Source organism: Phocoena phocoena, chromosome 19 (assembly GCF_963924675.1).
Source record: "Phocoena phocoena chromosome 19, mPhoPho1.1, whole genome shotgun sequence".
Taxonomy (NCBI): domain Eukaryota; kingdom Metazoa; phylum Chordata; class Mammalia; order Artiodactyla; family Phocoenidae; genus Phocoena; species Phocoena phocoena.
In genome coordinates, this window is record NC_089237.1 from 48,775,020 (window position 1) to 48,795,064 (window position 20,045).

The following is a 20,045-nucleotide window of genomic DNA, read 5'->3' on the forward strand; positions in this document are numbered from 1 at the left end:
CTAGCACAGAAATGATGCTCTGACTGATGGTTTGTATCAGTCACCTATTGCCGAGTAACAAATCACCCTAAGATGTAGTGGCTTAAGACAACGATTTATTATTTCTTATGATTCTGTGAGTTGGCTGGATGGTTTCTTGCCTGGTTTCACCTGTGCTCACTCCTGTGGCCGCCTTCACCTGGAAGACTGGGTGGGGTGGGACATCCAAGCTGGCCTCACTCGTGTCTGGCCGTCAGCTGGGGCTCCTCCATTCTCCTCCATGTGGCCTCTTGTCTTCCACTGGGTGAAACTGGTTACTTACATGGTGGTCTCAGGGCCGCATTCCAAGAAAGCAAAGTGGAAGCTGCAAAGTCTCTTAAGGCCTAGGCCAGGAACAGCACAGCATCACTTGTGCCTTATTTTATTGGTTGAAGCAAGGTGTGAAACTGACCCGGTTTCACCATGGGAAGGGACTGTACAAGGGTGTGAATACCAAGAAGGATGATTAATTGGGGGCTGTTTTGTAACTACCTACCACGTAGTTTACCAAGGTCTCTCTGGCTGCTGTGTTGATAATAGAATGAAAAAGGACAAAGACAAGAGACAGAGGAACCCATGAGGAGGCTTTCCAATATTATAGGCAAGAGATACCTGTGGCTTGGATTGGGCTACTTATGGAGGAAGTGTGAGGAAGCGGTCAGATTCCGGGTACGTTTTGGAAGTAGAATCAACAGGATTTCCTGACGGGTTGGGTGTGGAGTGTGAGAGAAATGGATGAGTCGAGGGCAACTCCAGGGTTTTGGGCCTGAGCAACTGGAAACAAGGAGTTGCCATTTACTGAGACGGAGAAGGCTGGAGGGAAGTACGGAGTTGTTGTTGGTTTTTTTTTTTTTTTTTTGGAAAGGGTGGGATTAGGAGTTCAATTTCAGACATGTTGAATTTGAGATGCCTTTTAGGACATTCAACTGCAGATGTTAAGAGGCAGTTGGAAATTTATGAGTCTGGAGTTCAGGAGAGAGGTCTAGGCTGGTTATGTAAAGCCGTGAGACTGAATGAGATCAGCAAAGGCCTGAGCTTGGATAGAAAAGAGAAGAGGACCAAGGATCACACTCTGGGGGACTCGACACGTCAAGGATATGGAAGCATTCATGCTATCACAGTGAAATCAAGCGATGAGACCAACAATTCAATCCACCACACTCTATCAATGACCTTTCTATTTTTATCTGGGGGAAATTAAAAAAAAAAAACAAAAGCAAAACCAGAAAAGCACAAAGAAGAAGATAACAATTTTCCATTTTCTCATCCCCTAGAATCAGCTACTCTTAACATCTTGGCCTGTTTGCTTCTACTTTTGTGATGTGACCATCCTTCTATATGTGCCTCTGTATATAAACCCAGATTTATGTGTTTAGAAATACTTTTGTTAAACTGAGGTTATCTGGTAATTTTAAAAACAGATTTATTGAGATGAAATTCAGGTATCATACAATTTAAAGTACAAAATTTAATGGTTTTTAGTATATTCACAGAGGTTTGCAATCAACACCACATCAGTTTTAGAACATTTTCATCACCTCAAAAAGAAACTTTATAAGACAGTAGAATAAATGCATTTCTTGGGCTTCCTATAAAAAAAAAAGAAACTTCATATTCATTATAAATCATTCGCCATTTCCCCCTAACCGTCCTCTATTCCAGCCCTAGGTAACTGCTAAGCTGCTTTCTGCCTTTATAGATTTGCCTATTCCGGATATTTCATGTAAATAGAATCATATAGTGTTTAATTCATTTATATGAATTTACCTGAAGAAACGGAAGTGAAATCAAAGGACTTGGTTAACTTCAAATTAATTTTAAAACTTTGGACTTATTGATAAATCCTGATCAGCTTTCTTATACCTCCCCCTTCTTCTCTCCCCAGTCTCCTGGTTTTTGTTAGTTATATTATTATTTTTACTTTTTCTAGATTTATAACACTCACAGTCTGTTCTCTAAGCATAATCCTTAGATCTGGGACAGTAGTCTCAGATTTAAATAGATTCAATACTCATTCTCCATCTGTTGCATAGATGCTCCATTCCTGAGTTCTTCGTTTTGGTTCAACTCCTAACTGAGTAGATTTTGTGGTTAAATAGTTTTTAATCCATTCTGTCCCCCTTTCCAAACCAAAAAGGGCTAGAGAGGTGGTTTTCCTTTGGTTCATTTATGTTTGAGGTTGTCTTCTCTTTCCCTCTTTTCTTGAAGAGAAAAAGGTATTGTTGGCTCACATTTTCTTCCTTTCATTACTTTGCAAACATTTGTTCCATTGTCTTTTCGTATCAAATATTGCTGTGAAGAATGAAGTTTAAAAAATCTTTCATATCGATTCACTTTTTCTTCTGGATACCTGGAGATTATATTATTTATTCTTGAAATTCAGTGGCTTAGGTAGTGTATTAGTTATCTCTTGCTGTGTAACAAATCATCCCCAAATGTAGTTGTTTAAGACAGCACACATTTATTATCTCACAGTTTCTGTGGGTCAGGAATCCAGGCATAGCTTAGTTGGGTCCTCTGCTTCATGGTCTCTTGTAGGCTCCAATCAAGGCGTTAGCCCAGGGTCTGTGGTCTCATGTGAAGTCTCAACTAGGGAGGGATCTGCTTCCAAGCTCACTCAGTGGTTGTGGGCCTCATTCAGATCCTTCTGCGATGTTGGATTGAGGGCCTCAGCTCCTCATTGGCTATTGGCTGGAGTCTGCTCTCAGTTCCTTTGCTATGTTGGCTTCTTTCTTATGGCAGCTCCCTTCCTGAATATGTGTAGGCTGAGAAGGCAATAGAGGAGTCTATCAAGGGGAGTCACGGTCTTTTGTAACCTAATCACGGAAGTGGTATCCCATGACTTTTGCTGTATCCTGCTCATCAGAAGCACATCCCTAGGTCCAGCCCACACCCAGGATGAGATACAAGAGGCAGGGGTCTCTGGAGCCATGTTAGAAGCTGCTTGCAACAGCTAGGATATATCTCAGTGCTAAATATTCTATATCATATAAAAGTTTGTTCATAACAGTGTTCTTATCTGCTGAATCAGCACTGAGTATCCTCCTTCCCCCTCTCATCTCTTTGAATATTTCTTATGTTTGTTTATTTGTTGAGTTTTTTTTTTTTTTTTTTTACCTGTGTTGGATCATCTTCTGGGCTGGGACTAGGGTAAGGCCAGCAAGGCATAAGGGTACACAATTTAAGGAGGCACTCACTCCCAGGGGCTAACCCTACACTTGTGCAACCCAGAGACTGAGTACCTCCTTAAATTTGGTACCCTGTGTGTCTCACTTGCCGTGCTCTAGTCCCAGCCCTGATCTACTTCACCTGTCTTTCATATCATTTACTTCTCTCTAAATGTTTTCTCTTTTTCTTTTTTAAAGTTTTTATTTTAATGTGGACCATTTTTAAAGTATTATTGAATTTATTACAATATTGCTTCTGTTTTATGTTTTGGGGTTTTTTTTTTTGGCCACAAGGCATGTGGGATCTTAGCTCCCCAACCAGGGATCGAACCCGCACCCCCTGCGTTGGAAGGCAAAGTCTTAACCACTGGACCACCAGGGAGGTCCCAATGTTTTCTTCTTGGTGTTTTTTAAAAATCAGTCAATCTGTGAGATTATCTCAAGCCTTTCTCTATATTGGTGATTCTACTTTGGTTGATGTCTGTTCTGTTTCTGACTGTTTTTAATTTATTAGTTCTGTAATAATGTTGTTTATTGCTTTGCTCCTCCATTTATTCCCTTAAGTCTGCAATATCCTTTTATATCTCATCCTATTGGGGGTTCATTTCATTTTTGAGCTCTTTATTGAATTCCTATTCAATGTAGTTTGAAACAATTATAAGGTATTTCCTTCTGCTCCTTCTATCATCTGTCTTCTAGGTTGGGTTCTTTTTTCTTCCTTCTCCACCTTTCCCCCTTTCCATTTCCTCTGTTTCTCCCTCCCTCCCCCTCCCTCCCTCCCTCTTTCTTCCTTCCTTTCTTTCTTCCTTTCTTTCTTTCTTTCTTTCTTTCTTCATTTCTTTCTTCCTTCCGTCCTTCCTTCCTTCCTTTCTTTCTTTCTTTCTTTCCTCCCTCCCTCCCTTCCTTCTTTCTTTCTTCTCTCTCTTCCTTCCCTCCCTCTCTTCCTACCTCCTTCCCTCTCTCACTTTCTCTCGCTGTTTTATTTATTTATTTTTGTATGTTTGCATAGTTCACATACTGAGTGCTTTCTCTAGCCTGGGTGTGGGCAGCTCTGCTCTGATACTGAATTTGCTTTGATATAGTGTGGGTGACTCTTCCTTTTCTTCTACTGTCTTCCTGCCTTCTCTGTGACCATTCTCTTCCCCAAAGGGGCTGCAGTTTGAGAGTTGAGTGTTAGGTTTTCTGTCGCCTGAGGGAATTGCAGGGCTCAGGTAAGGCAGGAGGGGCTTTGTTAGAACACCTGGGCTCTGCTCTCTCTTCTGAGATTTAGGTAAATGCTCTATCACAGGGTTCATTCTACTTAATTACTGGACCTTAGGCCCAGTAAAAAACAGTAAAAAATTGCTGTTTTTAGGCCTTATGTGGAGTCAGTAACTGGAGTCATTTATTCACTTTCACCACTTTTACCCATTTCTCCCCAGCAGCTTTTCCCACTGGTTCTGTTAAGAGTGGAAACACAGGACCCCTGCTCAGTTTATTTCCCTTAGATGCTGGGGCTTTGGAGGATAGCTCTGGGGAGGGTGGAGCTGAGAAGGGTCATATTCTCTACTTTACTCTAGAATTATCTGGTTTTTTTGCCTTGGCTGCCAATATTTAATACTTACCTCATTAAGCTTTTTTTTCCTTTGGTGAAAAACGTTTCTGCCCCACCCCCCGACACTATTTTTTACTCTTTGGGGAAGGGAAGTCTGTGGTGCAATTACAACCCTCCGTTTTCACGCAGGAGTTGCCCCAGATGATCTTTAAGGCTCCTTCCAGCCCAAACTAGATCGTAACCCTGAGTTCCCTTCTGGCCCAAGGAGCAATGTGGCCACCATGACACAGAGCAGAGCCAGCTTGGCGGTCACTGAGGCCTTTACATCCGGGAAGCGATGCTGCCCTTCTCAGCCTTGGCGATTCCTGAGCAAGGACCAAAGATGGAGGCCCCGTATTTGCTGAGCCCGGTGCCCACGAGGGAGTCTTGCGTGATGATTGGCAGGGAGCAGTCAGGATGTGTGTCCATTGTAGCTGTGGTCCGGGTCAGCTAAGGATTCCAGGGTTGACTATGGGACCTGCTGTCATCCCTTGGTGGCCCAGACAGCTGGGCCGTGCAGGTGCCCCAGCTTGGGGGATCTCTCCTACTGCTTGGCCCTTGCGGGTTTTTTGGACAAGCCTATTTATTTATTTATTTAGGCTGAGCCAGGTCTTAGTTGCCATGGGATCTTTAGTTGTGGCATGCAAACTCTTAGTTGCGGCATATGGGATCTAGTTCCTTGACCAAGGATCGAACCCAGGCCCCCTGCTTTGGAAGCAAGGAGTCTTAGCCACTGGACCACCAGGGAAGTCCCAGCCCTTTTGCTCTTGTGTCTTGGGCTGGAGTAACTGGGCCTTGCCAGAGGCTGCCTATGAGGGGCTGAGAGAGGCCCGCCTACTCTTCCTCTGAGGACCCCGCTTCCCCGCCAGGATCTAGCAGGTGGCTCTTCTTGGATGGGCAGCAGAGCCTGCAGTATCAGCTGGGTTCTCCAGGAGGACTGGAGCTCATTCCCCACCTGCCTGTCTGCTAGGCTGCTGGGCCTTTGCTGGCCCATGGGAGCTGGGTGGTACCCTTGTGCCCTAAAGACAGTCCCTGCAATTACAGGTTGGCAGGCCCAGGGAAAAAGTGTGCCAGCCGGCCCGGCAGCTTGCTGGTGGCCAGTCTGTGCCCGGGACCTGCATCCTGACTGGCTCAACCACACTGGGTGAAGAGTTGACCTGTGCAAGGGGAGGATCGGCCTTACCTCTGCCTGAGTCTCCACAGCCCATGGGAGACATTTGCTTTCTCCCTACCTGGGGGCACCTAGAATCCATTCTTTGCAGTTCAGAGATCAGTTACTGCCCGGTTGTCAGACTGAGATGGACCAAAGTGAAGACACGGTCCCTTCCACTCCACAGGGGCTGAGCCTCCTCTGGGGCAGGTGCTGCAGCTTCCGTCCTGCTCCCTGCCCATGCCTACCTGTGCGTGCAGGTGTACGTGAGGAGGGTGTCTTTGTGTGTGAAGGTATGAGTGTGTGCATGTCCGAGTGCAGGTATGCACATGAGTGCAAAAGCAAGAGCGTGTTTGTGTACATGTATACGTGCGTGTGATTGTGTACAACTTGCTGTCTACATGATAAGACCACAAGCACGCACATGTACACGCTAGGCTGTTTTCCAGCCACCGTCTGTTTGGTTGGTATTCTTGCCACACATATTTTAATACTTAGAATGTCATCCCTGTTACCTGCTTATGTATGTGTCTTTGTGGTGTGTGAGTTTTGTGTATGTGTCCCAGGTTATGGGTCTAGGTATATGTGCATGGGTCTTGGAGCTCTTGTGTGTGTGTGTGTGTGTGTGTGTGTGTGTGTGTGTCTTGATGCACGTGTCTGTGCAAGCTTGTGTGGTTGTGTGTCATGTGAGTGCATGTGTCAGAGAGTGTGTGTGTGTGTGTGTGTGTGTGTCTTGATGCACGTGTCTGTGCAAGCTTGTGTGGTTGTGTGTCATGTGAGTGCATGTGTCAGAGAGTGTGTGTGTGTGTGTGTGTGTACACGCCTCTCTGACCGGGGGTGACTAAAGCCAGAAATATGCATCATCACCGCCCCCACTGGAGGGGGAAATCCTCTTGAGTCTGCAATGGAAAGGCCAGGGGTTCAGGGGCTCCACGCTTCTCAGGCAGTATTCCCAGGCCCTATCACCCAGGGAGACGGAGTCAGGGTGCAGGGAACCATGAACAGGCACTAAGGGGACAAGGGCAGATTTCCCATTTCCCTTTCGGAAGTCTCCTCCGGGGCTGCTGTTGGGAGGGATGGTGGGGCCTGGGAAACTGGTGAGGTGGAGGGATGGGGGAGGCCTGGACCAGGCCAGCAGCAGTGACCGGGAGGAGGGGGCAGATCTGAGGGACATTTAGGATGCAGAATGGAGAGGAATCGGTGTCTGGAGGGGTGCGAAGGCGAGCAAGGCATGTAGGAGCCCCCCACCTCTCCCTTTCCATGTCTGACCGCTTGGGCAGCTTGCTGGTGGCCAGTCTGTGGGTGGGTCCTGTATCCTGGCTACCTCAGGCACCCTGGGCGAGGGCAGTAACATGGGGGGACAGGAGGAGAGAGCAGGTCTGGGGACCTGGTCAGTGTGAGGGGCCTGTGGCCGTGCAGAAGAGGGCGTCCAGGGGGCTGAGGGGCCCGTGTGGGAGGAGCTTTGAACGGTCGGCTGGCTACATTCTTCACCGTGACTTAACTTCAGACCAGGGCCCTTCTTGTTTGTTTTGTTTTTTTAATTGCGGAACTCAAGTCTGCTTTGGTCGTGGAGGCCGCTGGCTTCTCAGACCCGATTTGCGCGCAGCCTGTGGGACCAACTGAAGTTATCTTGCAGCTTTAAAAGCAAAAGCTGTTAAAAAAAAAAAAAAAAGCAGAAGCTGTTGGTGGTGGAGGGGGTTGCCGGGGCGCTGGGCCACCCTATCGTAGTAGCGTTGGGGAAACCAAGGCCCAGAGTGTGGTGACTGCCACGGGTGGCCCCACATGGCCAGGTCACACCTCTTTGATGGGGTGTCCCTCCTTGAGCCCAGGCAGCCGCCTCAGGAGACTGTAATTACGGGATTAGGAGATGGCCTCTCCCCAGCTGGGCCTTTCGCTCCTCAAAGCCTCTGCGTGGAGGCGGGGATTTGGTGGCTTGGGGTGGGTTTCCAGGTGTGTCTGAGGAAACCTGGCATCCTCAGGCAGCTTGTTCAGCCTGAAAGGGCCCGTTGTGGCTGCAGCCTCCCTCCGATCGGCCCTATTTTGGGGTCAGGATCCACCCTGCTCCAGCTGGAGGAAGGAAAAGGTGTATCTCAGCATGTCCCGTGGGTGTGGGGCAGCAGCGGGGAGACCGCAGCACCCGCAGAGAGCAGGCTCCGTGTGGCTGGCCCCCCGGCTATGGAGGGTAGGATGCCTTTGAGCTGGAAGTGGGAGGAGGGCAGTGGCCTGGCAGTCCTGGTGGATGTGGGAGTCGAGGGAAGGATGGGTGTGAGCTGCCCTCACGTTGGTCCCAGGAGGCCGGGTTGGCAGACCCTGTGGGGCTGGAATGCGGGTCTGCAGCCTGCCTGGGCCCCGCCTAAGGCTTGCTAGCTGGCCACTTCCTGATTCCCACCCCTGTGGGTGCCCAGCCCCGCGCCCAGAGGGAGGCCCCGCCCTGCCTTCAAGCGTTCCTCAGTCTGTGGAGGGCCAAGGACTAGTGAGACTGGGAGAAGACACCCGCTGCTTCCCCTTCCCAGTGGGTCCTGCCGTCTCTCCGCAGCCCCGGGCCACACTCCTGCCCGCCCGGCCTCGTGGGTGCCTTCCAGCCTCCTCGCCTCTGCTCACTACGGTTCTCTGCCTGGCACGGCCTCGGGGCTCTTCCAGACCCATGCTGATGCTGCCCATCCTTCGGGGCTCTGCTCAATGCCATCTCCACCTGGAAGCCCTCCGCATCCTGGGCTTTCCTCTGACTTCCCTCTTGCCAGCCTCGCCCAGCACTGTGGTCTCTGGGACCTCTTGGAGTCTCCCCCCGACCTCACCGCTAGCTTCCTGCCCCTCACCTTGCCGCAGGGGAGAGGGGCTCACCAGAAAGTGACTTGATGTGTGACCGTGGGCCTGAGTCTTCTCATTTGTGGAGTGGATGTAATGATACGTGTCTTATGAGGTGGCTGAGAGTTGGATGGGTGACAAAAGTGGACACGCCTGGCGTGCACTCAGTGTGCAGGCAGTGGGCCTTTGGTTCCGCGGTCCTGGGTGCTTGTAGGCCTTTGGGATCCAGAGCCTGGGCTGCCCCAGGCACAGCCCCGTGACTCCAGGAATGACTAATTCCACTCCAGCAATAAGCCCTTAGAAGCTCTGAGAAATGAGACTTTTCCCCTCCTCTTGCTGCTTCATTAAACTCTTCTTGAGTGAGTGGAATGAGGATTGTCCTAATCCTTTGGCACGAGGTAGGGGGTTCAGGGAGCTGGGAGAGACAGGTACACAGCGGCCTCCAGATGGCGAGGCGGAGGGTGGGCACACAAGGTTATCCCAGCCCCACAGGTGCCCGGGGTGGGGGTGGGCACTGGACGGGGGCCGGAAGCCTCGTGTTTCAGGATGGCTTTGCCCTGGGCCAGCTGGCAACCTCAGACAAGCCCTGGCTCTGACCCGGGCACAGTTTACTGTCTCAGCCTTGCTCACCTCCCTGTGCTGCTCTCGGGGTCTGGGAAGGGGAAGGCCTAGGAGGGGCTCTTGATAGGAGGCCTGGACTGGGCAGTCTGGCTGGCATGCAGTAAGCACCTCCTTAGTGTACACAGGCCTTAGGGGAACAAAGGGGAGGGTGGGCAAGTCCTGGACCTTTCTCCTCTGTTTCCCCACCTTTATTTATTTATTTATTAAAAAAATATTTTATTTACTTATTTATTATTTATTTATTTTGGATGTGCCGGGTCTTAGTTGCGGCACATGGGGTCTTTAGTTGCAGCGTGTGGACTTGTTAGTCGCAGCATGTGGACTCTTCGTTGCAGCACGCATGCAGGATCTAGTTCCCCGACCAGGGATTGAACCCGGGCCCCCTGCATTGGGAGCACGGAGTCTTACCCACTGGACCACCAGGGAAGTGCCTGTTTCTGCACCTTTAAACATGGCCTGGGAGTCCTGGCTGCCTCCCTGGGTGACCTCAGTGGCTAGACCCTGGGCGCCGTCCATCAGGGGGAGTGCTCTTCCCAGGCCCGGGCCCTGGCACTCCTCTCTGGGTCACGGCTGCCAGTCTGCCCAGATGGGAATGTCTACCCACTCTGGAGGCTGTCGCAGCTGGGAAAACAGTTGCAAACCTCACCCACCCCAGTAAGTCTCGATGGGTCCTTCCTCTGGGCAGCCTCAGTCTCCTTCTCCACAGGTGGGAAGAAACAGCGTGGGGAGGGGCTGGTGACTGAGATCCAGGAAGCCTCATCCTGGCCACCCTTTGTTCACAGATGTTCCTGGCCCTCGGGGAGCTGCTCCTGTCCTGCAACTGGGCCGTGGTTACTGACATCCTGCTGGTAGGTGTGAGAGTTGGAACGGAGGGCTGGTCCTGGGGCCTCTCGAGCAGGGGCAGCTGGAGTCTGTCCTGCTCAGGGCTGGACTTCTGCTGTTGAGTGGCCTAGAGGCCAGGAGGGGCTTCAGAGACCATGGGGTAGGGGACCAAGGTCAATGAACAGTCACCTTGGACCAGGGGCCTCCCTGACAGTCTCAGACATATCCTTTGACCATCACTCCCATTTTGTAGATGAGCAGATGGAGGCTCAGAGAGGGCAGGTGCCTGAACCAAGGTCACACAGCCTGCAGAGGCACTGAGCCAAGACTGTGGCCCGGGTTTTTTTTTTTTTTTTTGCGGTACACGGGCCTCTCACTGCTGCGGCCTCTCCTGCCGCGGAGCACAGATTCCAGACGAGCAGGCCCAGCGGCCATGGCTCACGGGCCCAGCTGCTCCACGGCACGCGGGACATGGGTGTGCAGACATGGATGCTGGACTTCAGGGCCACAGAGCCCAGGTGGGTCCAGGCCACCCCAGCTCCCATATCATGGGCTGCAAGGCAAGGGGCCGGCTCAGGCTATAATGAGGGCTGACGCTATCCTGACCCCATGACTGCTAGGTCCAGAGTCTAGCAAGACCCTCCCTGAGCCTCACACTCTCTGTCCAGCCTCCCTGCCTCCTTCTAGGAGATGTGCAGGGAAACTTTTTGAACACTGAAGGGCTGTGCCCTTGTAGATTACACAGGGTCCCAGACCTAGGGACACCCCAAGAGCCCTCCTCCTGCCTCCTGGTAGTCCAGGGCTGGGTGGGCATGAGGGAACCAGAGCAGCTTGCAGTTGGCTGAGAGCTGTCCTGAAGGGGGTCTAGTGCAGGGGCACGAACCTGGATTCAGGAAACAGACCTGGGATTCAGCCCTGCTTCTGCCACCTACTAGCTGTGTGTGACCTAGGCAAGTCACTTTGTGTCGCCGAGCCTCAGATTCCCTGTGTGGAAAATGGAGATGAAAATACCTCCTGGATTATTGTGAGGGTGAAATGAGATTATCCATGTAAAGCTTTTGCCCTGTTCCTGGCACAGAGAATGCTGGCTGGGATTCTGACAGCAAGTCAGTGGTTCCTACTTTCTCATCTTCCATCTCCCAGCGAAATCCTGGCATCCTGGGATCTGAGTTTGAAAGGGCTGTGGGGAAGTGTAGTCATTTAATTAGCCAACAAAACCTGCTTGAATACTGCTGTGGATGGGAGGCTCACTCTCTATCTAGATGCTCTGGCCCTCTTCTTGGCCCAGGCTCAGCCGATGTAGACAGGGATGTCCTGTCTTTGACTCCTGGGTGGGTGTATCAGCTGCAGGGCTGGCGGGTCTTCTCTTTTCCTCCTTCCAGGCAGGAGACTTGGGCTCCATCCCAGACTCAGCCATAGACCTGCTGAATGGCCTTGGGCCTCAGTTTCCTTGTCTATAAAAAGGGGTAATCATGGGCTTCCCTGGTGGCGCAGTGGTTGAGAGTCCGCCTGCCGATGCAGGGGACGCGGGTTCGTGCCCCGGTCCGGGAAGATCCCACATGCCGTGGAGCTGCTGGGCCTGTGAGCCATGGCCGCTGAGCCTATGCGTCCGGAGCCTGTGCTCTGCAATGGGAGAGGCCACAGCAGTGAGAGGCCCGCGTGCCGCAAAAAAAAAAAAAAAAAAAAAGGGGGTAATCATAACCAGCCTGGCGGGGTAAGCAAGATAGCCTGAAGGAAAGCCCTCGGTATGTGGAATCGTGCTGGCAAATCCTTTATTTTTTGGCCAAGCTGTGCAGCGTGTGGCACCTTACTTCCCTGACCAGGGATTGAACCCGTGTCCCCTGCATTGGAAGTGTGGAACCGCTAGGGAGGTCCCAGGCAAACGTTGTCTTGAGTGGGGCTGCCCGCTTGTCCTCTGAATCCTGCCCCCTGCAGCTTCCTCCACATCCCCCCCACCCCCTGCCGCCTGCTCCCTGTTGCACACGGCAGCCCTGCAGATATGTGAAGACTGCGCCTGTGTGCTCCCCCCCCACCACCGTGTCTGTGTTTGCAGGAATGATTAACCTGGCAGAGCCAGGCTCTTTGTAGAGCTGTGTGTGGGCTGGGGACAGGAGAGGAGGGGTGAGGGGGCCAGTCAGCCGTAGTCTGAGCCATCTGGGTCTGCTGGGGAGCTGTGGCTGGCACTGTCCAGGGGGCCGGGCTGGACATGATCCAGCCTACTTAGTGTTCCCCACGGTCCTCCCCTGGCTTGGAGGCCTCCAGCCCCTAAGGCTTAGTGGGGCCTGTCATCCCAGGAAGGCTTCTAGCCCCACTTCCCCTGCCTCCCCACCTTCCCAAAGCCCCTCAGTGGAGGATAGCCTTGTGACACTTTGGTGGCCGGAGCTGGACCAGTCCCTACGGTTCTTGGAGCTCAGTCCCCTGACAGAGAGAGGGGGAAGGCTCCAGGGGGGAGTGGTCTCCGGCAGTGGGGGGCTCCCAGCTGTGGGGTGGAGGACAGACAGACAGCAGCTGGGGGCAGGGTGAGGAAGGGTGGGAGGTGACGTGACCTGGAGAGTAAGAAGCTGCGCAGGGGAGAGAGGAGAGAGAGGGTGGTAGCTGGAGTTGGCAGGTCATAGGTAGCTGGGGTTGCTTTTGTAGAGGTGGGGCAGGAGCAGGCTCCAGGGGGCCGGAGGGGAGATGGGTGGAGAGAGGCCAGCAGGGGGTGGGATGGGGCTGGGGAGGAAGCAGCCTGCAGCAAGGCAGGGGCAGGAAGTGTGGCGACACTGGTGTGGCAGGAAGTGCAGGGAGGTCCCTGCTGGCTGCCCATGCTCCTGAAGCACAGAAGGTGAGAGGGCAGCAGAGCCCAGGAGCCAGGATTCTGGAACAGTCCACCTGCTCCCACTCCCAGCCCTGCGCCTCTCTGGCTGGCCTTGGTTTGCTCAAGTGTGCAGTAGGTAGAAAGGTGGTACCTACCTACCAGTTACGCCCAGGCTACGCGGGCAGAGTGAGCTAAGCCCGTATCACGCACGTTCCTGTGGGATTGCTGTGGGCTCCATGGCCCCATGTCAGTCCTGCCTCAGGGACACGGCTCTCTTTGATCTGCTTATCCACAAGGAGGAGAATCCAGATTCTCTCTGGGGAAGAGACCTCAGGGGCTCTTCAGTGGTTCCCAAACTTCACTGAGCCTAAGAATCAGGTTTGGGGGAGCTTGTTACAAATTCAGCTTCCAGGCCCTCTGTCTTCAGAGTCTGATTCAGTTGGGTCTGTGTTGGGTCGAGGGATCTGCACTGCTGTCGAATGTCCTGCGTGATCCCGGTAGAGCCGTTCCTCAGAACGCACTGGAAAACACTGGTCTAGTGTAGCCAGCTCCCCAGCTCGTGAACCCTCTGCGACATTCTGACTAGTGCAGTCCGTCCCCTTGTTCACCTACTCTCTGATGGGGAGCTCACTCTTTGCACGCTGGGAAGCCCCTACCTCCTGGTGGGTCAGTTAAATAAAAAGGACCTTGGCTCGTCACAGCCAAGACCCACTTCAGACCCACCTCTGGTAACCTCCCCCTGCCCGGTGGGGCCTCGGAGTGCCTTGCTTCCTGGAAGGCTGGAGAGTGTGTCTCCCCAGATGAACTCCCTGCTTCCCCAGACCTACTGATGGGGTCTCTGGCTCCCTCCACACCCTCCTGTCTGTCTGGGCCCCGCTCCAGCTTACCCACCGCCAGCTGTGGGGAGTAGGGTAGAAGGGGGACTCGCTCCAGGTCTGTCCTCCAGGGTGCTGGAAATCCGCCACCAGGCTCACCTCCCACCTCCTCAGCACATCGCCACCCCCTCCCGCTGGGGGGTCATCACCCTCCTGTTCTCCCTCTGTCCGGGTCTCCATGCTTCCCTGCTCTGCCTGCTGCCCCTAGGTAGCCGTCTGCTCACTTGTCTGTCTCACCCTCCCAGGGGTGTCTGGGTGGGAGGGCTGAGTGGGGAACGTGAGGCAGGCTGCCAGGGAGTCTGCACCTGGTGACTGGTGCAGTAACCAGTAACCGACTTTCTGCACTCCCTTGATTGGCGCTGGTTATGCCCCTGGATATAAAGGGAACAGCTCTTCTAAGAAGGGCAAGTCAAAAACAGAGGGGTTTTTATCTCGGAATAGAGTGTGCCCGGAGTTTTGGGAACCCAAAAGCCTCTGAACTTCTAAAATTACCTGCTGGGCTCTCTAGCTGCTGGTGGGGCCCAGCCTTGACCCTTGGCTACGTGGAGACCCTGGGGACCCAGAACAGGCAGGGGGAGACCTACCTCTCCCGCCACTGGCATCAGGGGCTGGTCCAGGTCCCGCAGGTTGGAGTTCCTGGGAGGGGAGGAAGGGAGGGTCCAACCAGCCCCTGCACGGACTTTTTTGGACACTCAGAGTCCATCTTCTAGGAGGCCCTGCCCTTCTGCCCAGAACCACCAGTGAGTAATCACATAATTATGGGGTGAGAAGGTAGCACTTGGGGAAGGTGCAAAGCTGTGGTCAGTTCCTTCTCAGGCTCGTTGGCAGGTCCAGGTGATGGGTGGGAGGCCCGGCCTCTCTCACCACCTGGACAGAGTGGCTCAGCGCCGGTGACTCCGGGACCAGCCGGTCACCCTCAAGAGTGACTCTTACTGCCCTGCCCATCCACAAACCCCTCTCTCCAGTCCCCGGGCTCTGGCCTTCACACCTTGGCTCACACCGTCCCCTGTCTGGAGTTCCCTTCCCTGCTCTCGCTGCCAGTTAGCGGTTTTCGGGGCTTGGGGTGAGCGTCTCCTCTTGGTTCTTCTCACTGTTTTCCAAATGTTCTATAAAAAATGCGTAAATATTGCTGGAAAGTTTCCTTCTTGCTTCTGACAGCAGAATGGTCAAAGGTCAGACCCTGGAGAAGAAGGCCTGGGATCAAATCTCAGCCCTACTATTTCCTGGCTGGGTGACCCTGGGCAAGTTACTCACCCTCTCTGTGGAGGGTTTCCCATCTGTAACACGTGGCTAGTAATCATATCTCCCTCGTGGGTTGGTTGAGTGGATATATAAAATATAAATATGTATATGAGATACAGAAAATGCATACAGGAAGCATTTAATAAATGTTAATTATTATAATAATAATTATTATCATTGTTATTATTCTCTGATGGGCTCAGATTATGGACAACTAGGCCTTGGGGCTAAGGCTCTGGGGTGAGAAGTTTCCCTGTGTCTGCCCTGTTGGGACTGTGTGACGTGTGGCTTCTGCTTGAACCTCCTGCCTCCCTCCCCTCCCGTGCTGCAGCCCTGGGCTCTGGCAGGGCCTCTCCTGAGACCAGTCTCCTTGATGGTTCTACTTGACCTATTGAGTTGGCAAACTTTCAGCTAGTCCCCTCTGTGCCTGGTGCCTTGCTGAACCCCAGGGACCCCAAGAGAACTTAGGCAGGAACTTTGCTACTGGACAATGTAAGGGTAAGGGGAGGAGGACCATGAACCTTCCAGCTGAGGGGGATGTGCCTTCAGTTAGGGGTGCACACGAGCCGGGGGAGCTCAGGGCAGGCACCTGAACTCTGGGAAGGCTTCACAGAGGCGGTGACCCAAAGGTCAGTCCCGAAGGACGAATGGGGATGCTCCAGCTGGACCAGAGAGGGGAAGGCTTGCCAAGCAGAAGGCACAGCATGTTCAAATGCCTGGAAGCTTTCTGCCCCTTAGAATCATAGGGCATGATTTCAACCTGATGTCCTCCAGGTATCAGATGAGGAACGATAATGAAAGTAACCCTTTATGTAGGTACTATTATTATCCCCATATGGGGTTGAGGAGTCTGAGGCCCAGAAAGGTGAAGTGACTTGCCCAAGGTCACACGGCTGGTGAGTTGGGGGTGTGGGATTAGAAGCTAGACAATCTGACTCTGGAATTCATATTCTTAACCTCCCAAGTGGGCCTTTTCAGCAAGCCTGCCTTCCGTCTCTGCCCAGAGGGGCTTCTTGAGATGGGGGCTGAGCCCTCCACACCACTCCGCCCAGGCGCCCGCACGTGCAGGCGCCTAGCTGTGCACCCGCTCTTCACCCCACAGCCCACACTGCTGCCTTGCGGGCCCCTGAGCTGGGACACACCTGCCCCCATCACTGTTGTCACAGCCACGCCTGGTCGCCCTGACTTAACAGCGAACCCTCAAGAGGGGTGGCCTTCATCAGGGACCTGGCAGCTCCATCCCAGGGGACCAGGGAGCCTTCCTGAGCCTCCAAGCGACCTGATGGCTTAGTGGTGGGGCTTCAGGCATTGGGTTCGTCGACCCCCTGCCATCCCGCTCTCTTGGCCAGCCTGTCACCCTGCCAGGCTGGTCCTTGGCAGCCGGGGGACAGAATAGGGCATGAGGGGACACCTACTCCTTGCCCTCGCTTGGGGAGCTCCCTTGGTGCTTCTGTGTTTTGCAGTCCGTGGTGGTACCCAGGTGCCGGGGGACGGCAGGGGCGCTTCAGATCACAGTGGGCCACATCCTGGGAGATGCCGGCAGCCCCTACCTCACCGGACTTGTAAGGCTGGGTGGATGGCAGGGCTCCAGGGAGGAAGTGCACTTGAAGGCCTGGAGGCTGGTCTGGTGGGCCCGACAGACCCAGCCTGTCTCCTCTGCAGATCTCCAGCGCCCTGCGGGCTGCGCGTCCCGACTCCTACCTGCAGCGCTTCCTCAGCCTTCAACAGAGCTTCCTGTGCTGTGCCTTCGTGATCGCCCTGGGTGGTGGCTGCTTCCTGCTGACTGCACTGCACCTGGAGAGAGACCAGGCCCAGGCCCAGGCCCAGGCCCGGCAGACAGGTACCCCTGCCACCTTGCACCCATACCAGGCTCAGGGCTGACCCTGTAGGAGCAGGATCACCACCCACCCGCTGAGCCCCTGGCTAGTTGATTTGTTCATCCATTCACCCATAGTTATTACGTCCCTGCTATGTGCCAGGCAAGGTTGCAGATGCTGGGGAGTGAACACCAAGTCCGAGCCCCCATGAAGCGAAACAAACAGAAGAAGTAGAAGATAGAGTATGTTCAAGGTGATAAGTGCTACGGAGAGACATAAAGCAGGAAAGTGGGGAGAGAGGAACAGGTGGGGGCAGGTTGCAGTTTTTGAAAGGGTGGTCAGAGAGGTCCGCACTGCGCGGGGACTGAGTCATGCAGCCATCTGGGGGAAGGTGCTCCTGGCAGGGGGAAAAGCTAGTGCAAAGGCCCCGAGGTAGGAATGGACCTGATGTGTTTGAAGACTGGCAAGGAGGCCAGTGTGGCTGGAGCCAGGAGCAAGGGGGCCAGTGGTTGGGATGAGGGTGACAGTAATGGGACCAGAGCGTGGGGGCTTTGGGGGCCTTTGCAGGGACTGAGTCCTTACACAGAGTGAGATGGGAGCTGCTTTCTGGTTTCCAGTGCACAAGCCCCAGGGTGTCTGATTTACATCCTAAAAGCACCACTCTGGCGCTGCTGTGTTGAGAACAGACTGTAGGGGGCTAGTGTTGAAGCAGAGACGCTACAGGAGGCCCTGCAGCCGTCAGGGGAGAGCAGCGGGGCTGGGACCATGGTGGTGGCATTGAAGGTGGGGAGAACGGGTCGGATCTGGAATTTATTTTGAAAACGGAAGCTAGAGGATTTCATGACAGGCTGTGCCCAGGCCTCGTCCCCAAACGCCTTTGCCTTCTTTGGGGCTGGCTGAGCGATTTCTTCCCACAGGGATCCCCGACAACAAGGACGCGCACAGCGAGGCCATGGAGAGACAATGCCTGCTTCCTAGCACAGGTGCCTCCCCAGAGGACCCCTGAGGCCCCTGCCTTGCAGCGAGGAGGTCCCACCCACCCTGCTCGCACCTTTCTGGGCGGCCTCCACTGTATCAGTGCCTCTGCCCACCTTTGACTGCGGCTCCGGGACCCTGGCCAAGCTGCACCTGCCACTTCTTCGCTCCCAGCTAGAGAGCTGGCAGCGCCTGTGGCTGGGCTGGGAATTGAGCTGTCAGCACCCTCGGTGGGAGGCCTGAGCCTGTGCCTGCACCCAGCACGAGGCCACGCCAGCGCGGGTCCCTCAGCCTGGCTGCCAGCGGGCCCGATTAAAGTGTGGCCAGTACAAAGCCCGTGGATATAGGCCTTTAGACCTATGTTATTTATAGCCTCAAGGTGTCTCTGCTGGGATTAGAAGCAGGAGACGGGGAGGTGGGCAGTCTGGGCCAAGGATGCAGGGCTGCTCAGCGTGGGCCTCTGGGTGTCCGCACCCTGGACCGCCTGTTCTGACCCAGGTTCCCCAGTCTGCAGGGGCAGCCCTCTGCGTGCGTTCACCCTCTGAATGAAGTGGGGGCTGAATCGGTAGTCTTGAAGAGAGGTTTCGCCTCCGGTGCTGGTGTGGGAGTGTGGCTGCAGGAACCAAGGAGGCACTCAGAGGAGTGCCCAGGCCTGCGCAGACCCACGCTGGGGGGCTGGCATGGCTGTGCATGAGGACCCTGCTCTGCATCCCGGCCTCCTCCCGCACGGGGAGGGCCGGCTCGCTGGGACTCATATTTGCCCCTGGGCTTGGAGCAGCTGGGCACAGTGGGCCCCGCAGGAGATCAACAGCTTCCAGGCGGGCAGCAGTGGGGAGGCATGTTCTTTCCGCCATGAGCATAAGCGGGTCTCCCCTGCCCTGGTGCCCAGCTAGGCAATCACTGTTCACTTGCTGATCACCACTTGTGGTGTGCCAGGCTGGGCCTTCCTCCCAGCAGCTGTGGGCAGAGCAGTGACCCAGACTCACACTCACCTCCTGACCCTTGCTTGCCGCCCCCCTGCCCCCCTGTGGTGTCCTCCCTGCCCCTTATGTTGGATGGGACAGGCTTCAGGAGCTGGACACTCCTGCTCAGCCCGCGCCTGCCACGCTCACCCCCAAGTCTCAGTGGCCCCTCAGGAGCAGCCGTCACCAGGGTGACCTCCCCTTCCACCCACGATCTGATGCTTGGCGCTCCTGAAACGGCCGGCCCTGAAGTTAGGAGAGAAAGGATTCATGAGGCTGCGTGGTAAGGGTTCTGCACCCAGTTACAGTGTGGGTGCGGGAGAGGGGCGCCGCTCCCACACCACCAAGCGATTCTCTGACTCCCGCTGGGGGTCCTACAATTCAACTTGACTCTGAGGCTGTCTACCCAGAGATAGCACCAGATTCCGCAGGGTAAGGATGCAGTGCAAGAGACTGTCCCTGTCACCCCTGTGCCATGCTTCAGATGCCAATCACAAGTCCAGGCTGTGACCAATTGTAAATCCAAGGTTCTCACAACCCCTTCCTTGGGTTCCATTAATGTGCTAGAGAACTTAGGAAACCCATTTACTCACTATATTGCCAGTTTATTATAAAGTATAGCTCAGAAGTAGCCAGATGGAAGAGATGCATAGGACAGGGTATGGGGAAAGGGTGTGGAGCTTCCACGCTGTCTCCAGGCACCACTCTCCCCAGATGTCCATGTGTTCACCAACCCGGAAGCTCTCCGGACCCAGTCCTTTTAGGTTTTGCGGAGGCTTCATTACTTAGGCATGATTGATTAAACCGTCACTGGTTGATCTCAATCTCCAGCCTCTCTCCCCTCCCGGGAGGTAGTTGGCGGGGGTGGTGGAGCTGAAAGTTCCAACCTTCTAATCACAAGGCTGGTTCTCTGGCAAGCAGCCTCATCCTTAGGTGAGTTCCAAAAGTCACCTCCTTAACAAAGGAAAGACACTTTTAGGGCTCTCATCACCTAGGAAACTCCAAGGGTTTTAGGAGCTCTGTGCCAGAAACAGGATGAAGACCAAATATATATTTCTTATTAGAAATCACAGTATCATACTTAGTTTCCTCTGAGAAGGAGGCAGTCAGTCTGTGCGGGATTCACTGGCTGTGCAACCCGGGCCACTTCCTGTCTTCTCTGAGCTGCAGACTCCCCAGCTATATTTAAGAGGTGTGTTGAATGTGATTTTTCTAACCTAG

General features: G+C 54.0%; 1 protein-coding gene across 1 annotated transcript in view; it reads left to right on the plus strand.

Moving 5' to 3' along the window:
* Positions 1-20,045, plus strand: part of SPNS3 (SPNS lysolipid transporter 3, sphingosine-1-phosphate (putative)) — a 66,416-nt gene extending 46,371 nt beyond the window's left edge. The window contains exons 11-14 of the mRNA XM_065898048.1: positions 10,117-10,182; positions 16,534-16,632; positions 16,733-16,891; positions 20,004-20,045. Of these exons, the coding sequence (XP_065754120.1) occupies positions 10,117-10,182; positions 16,534-16,632; positions 16,733-16,891; positions 20,004-20,045 (366 nt within the window). The remainder of the gene's footprint in view (positions 1-10,116; positions 10,183-16,533; positions 16,633-16,732; positions 16,892-20,003) is intronic.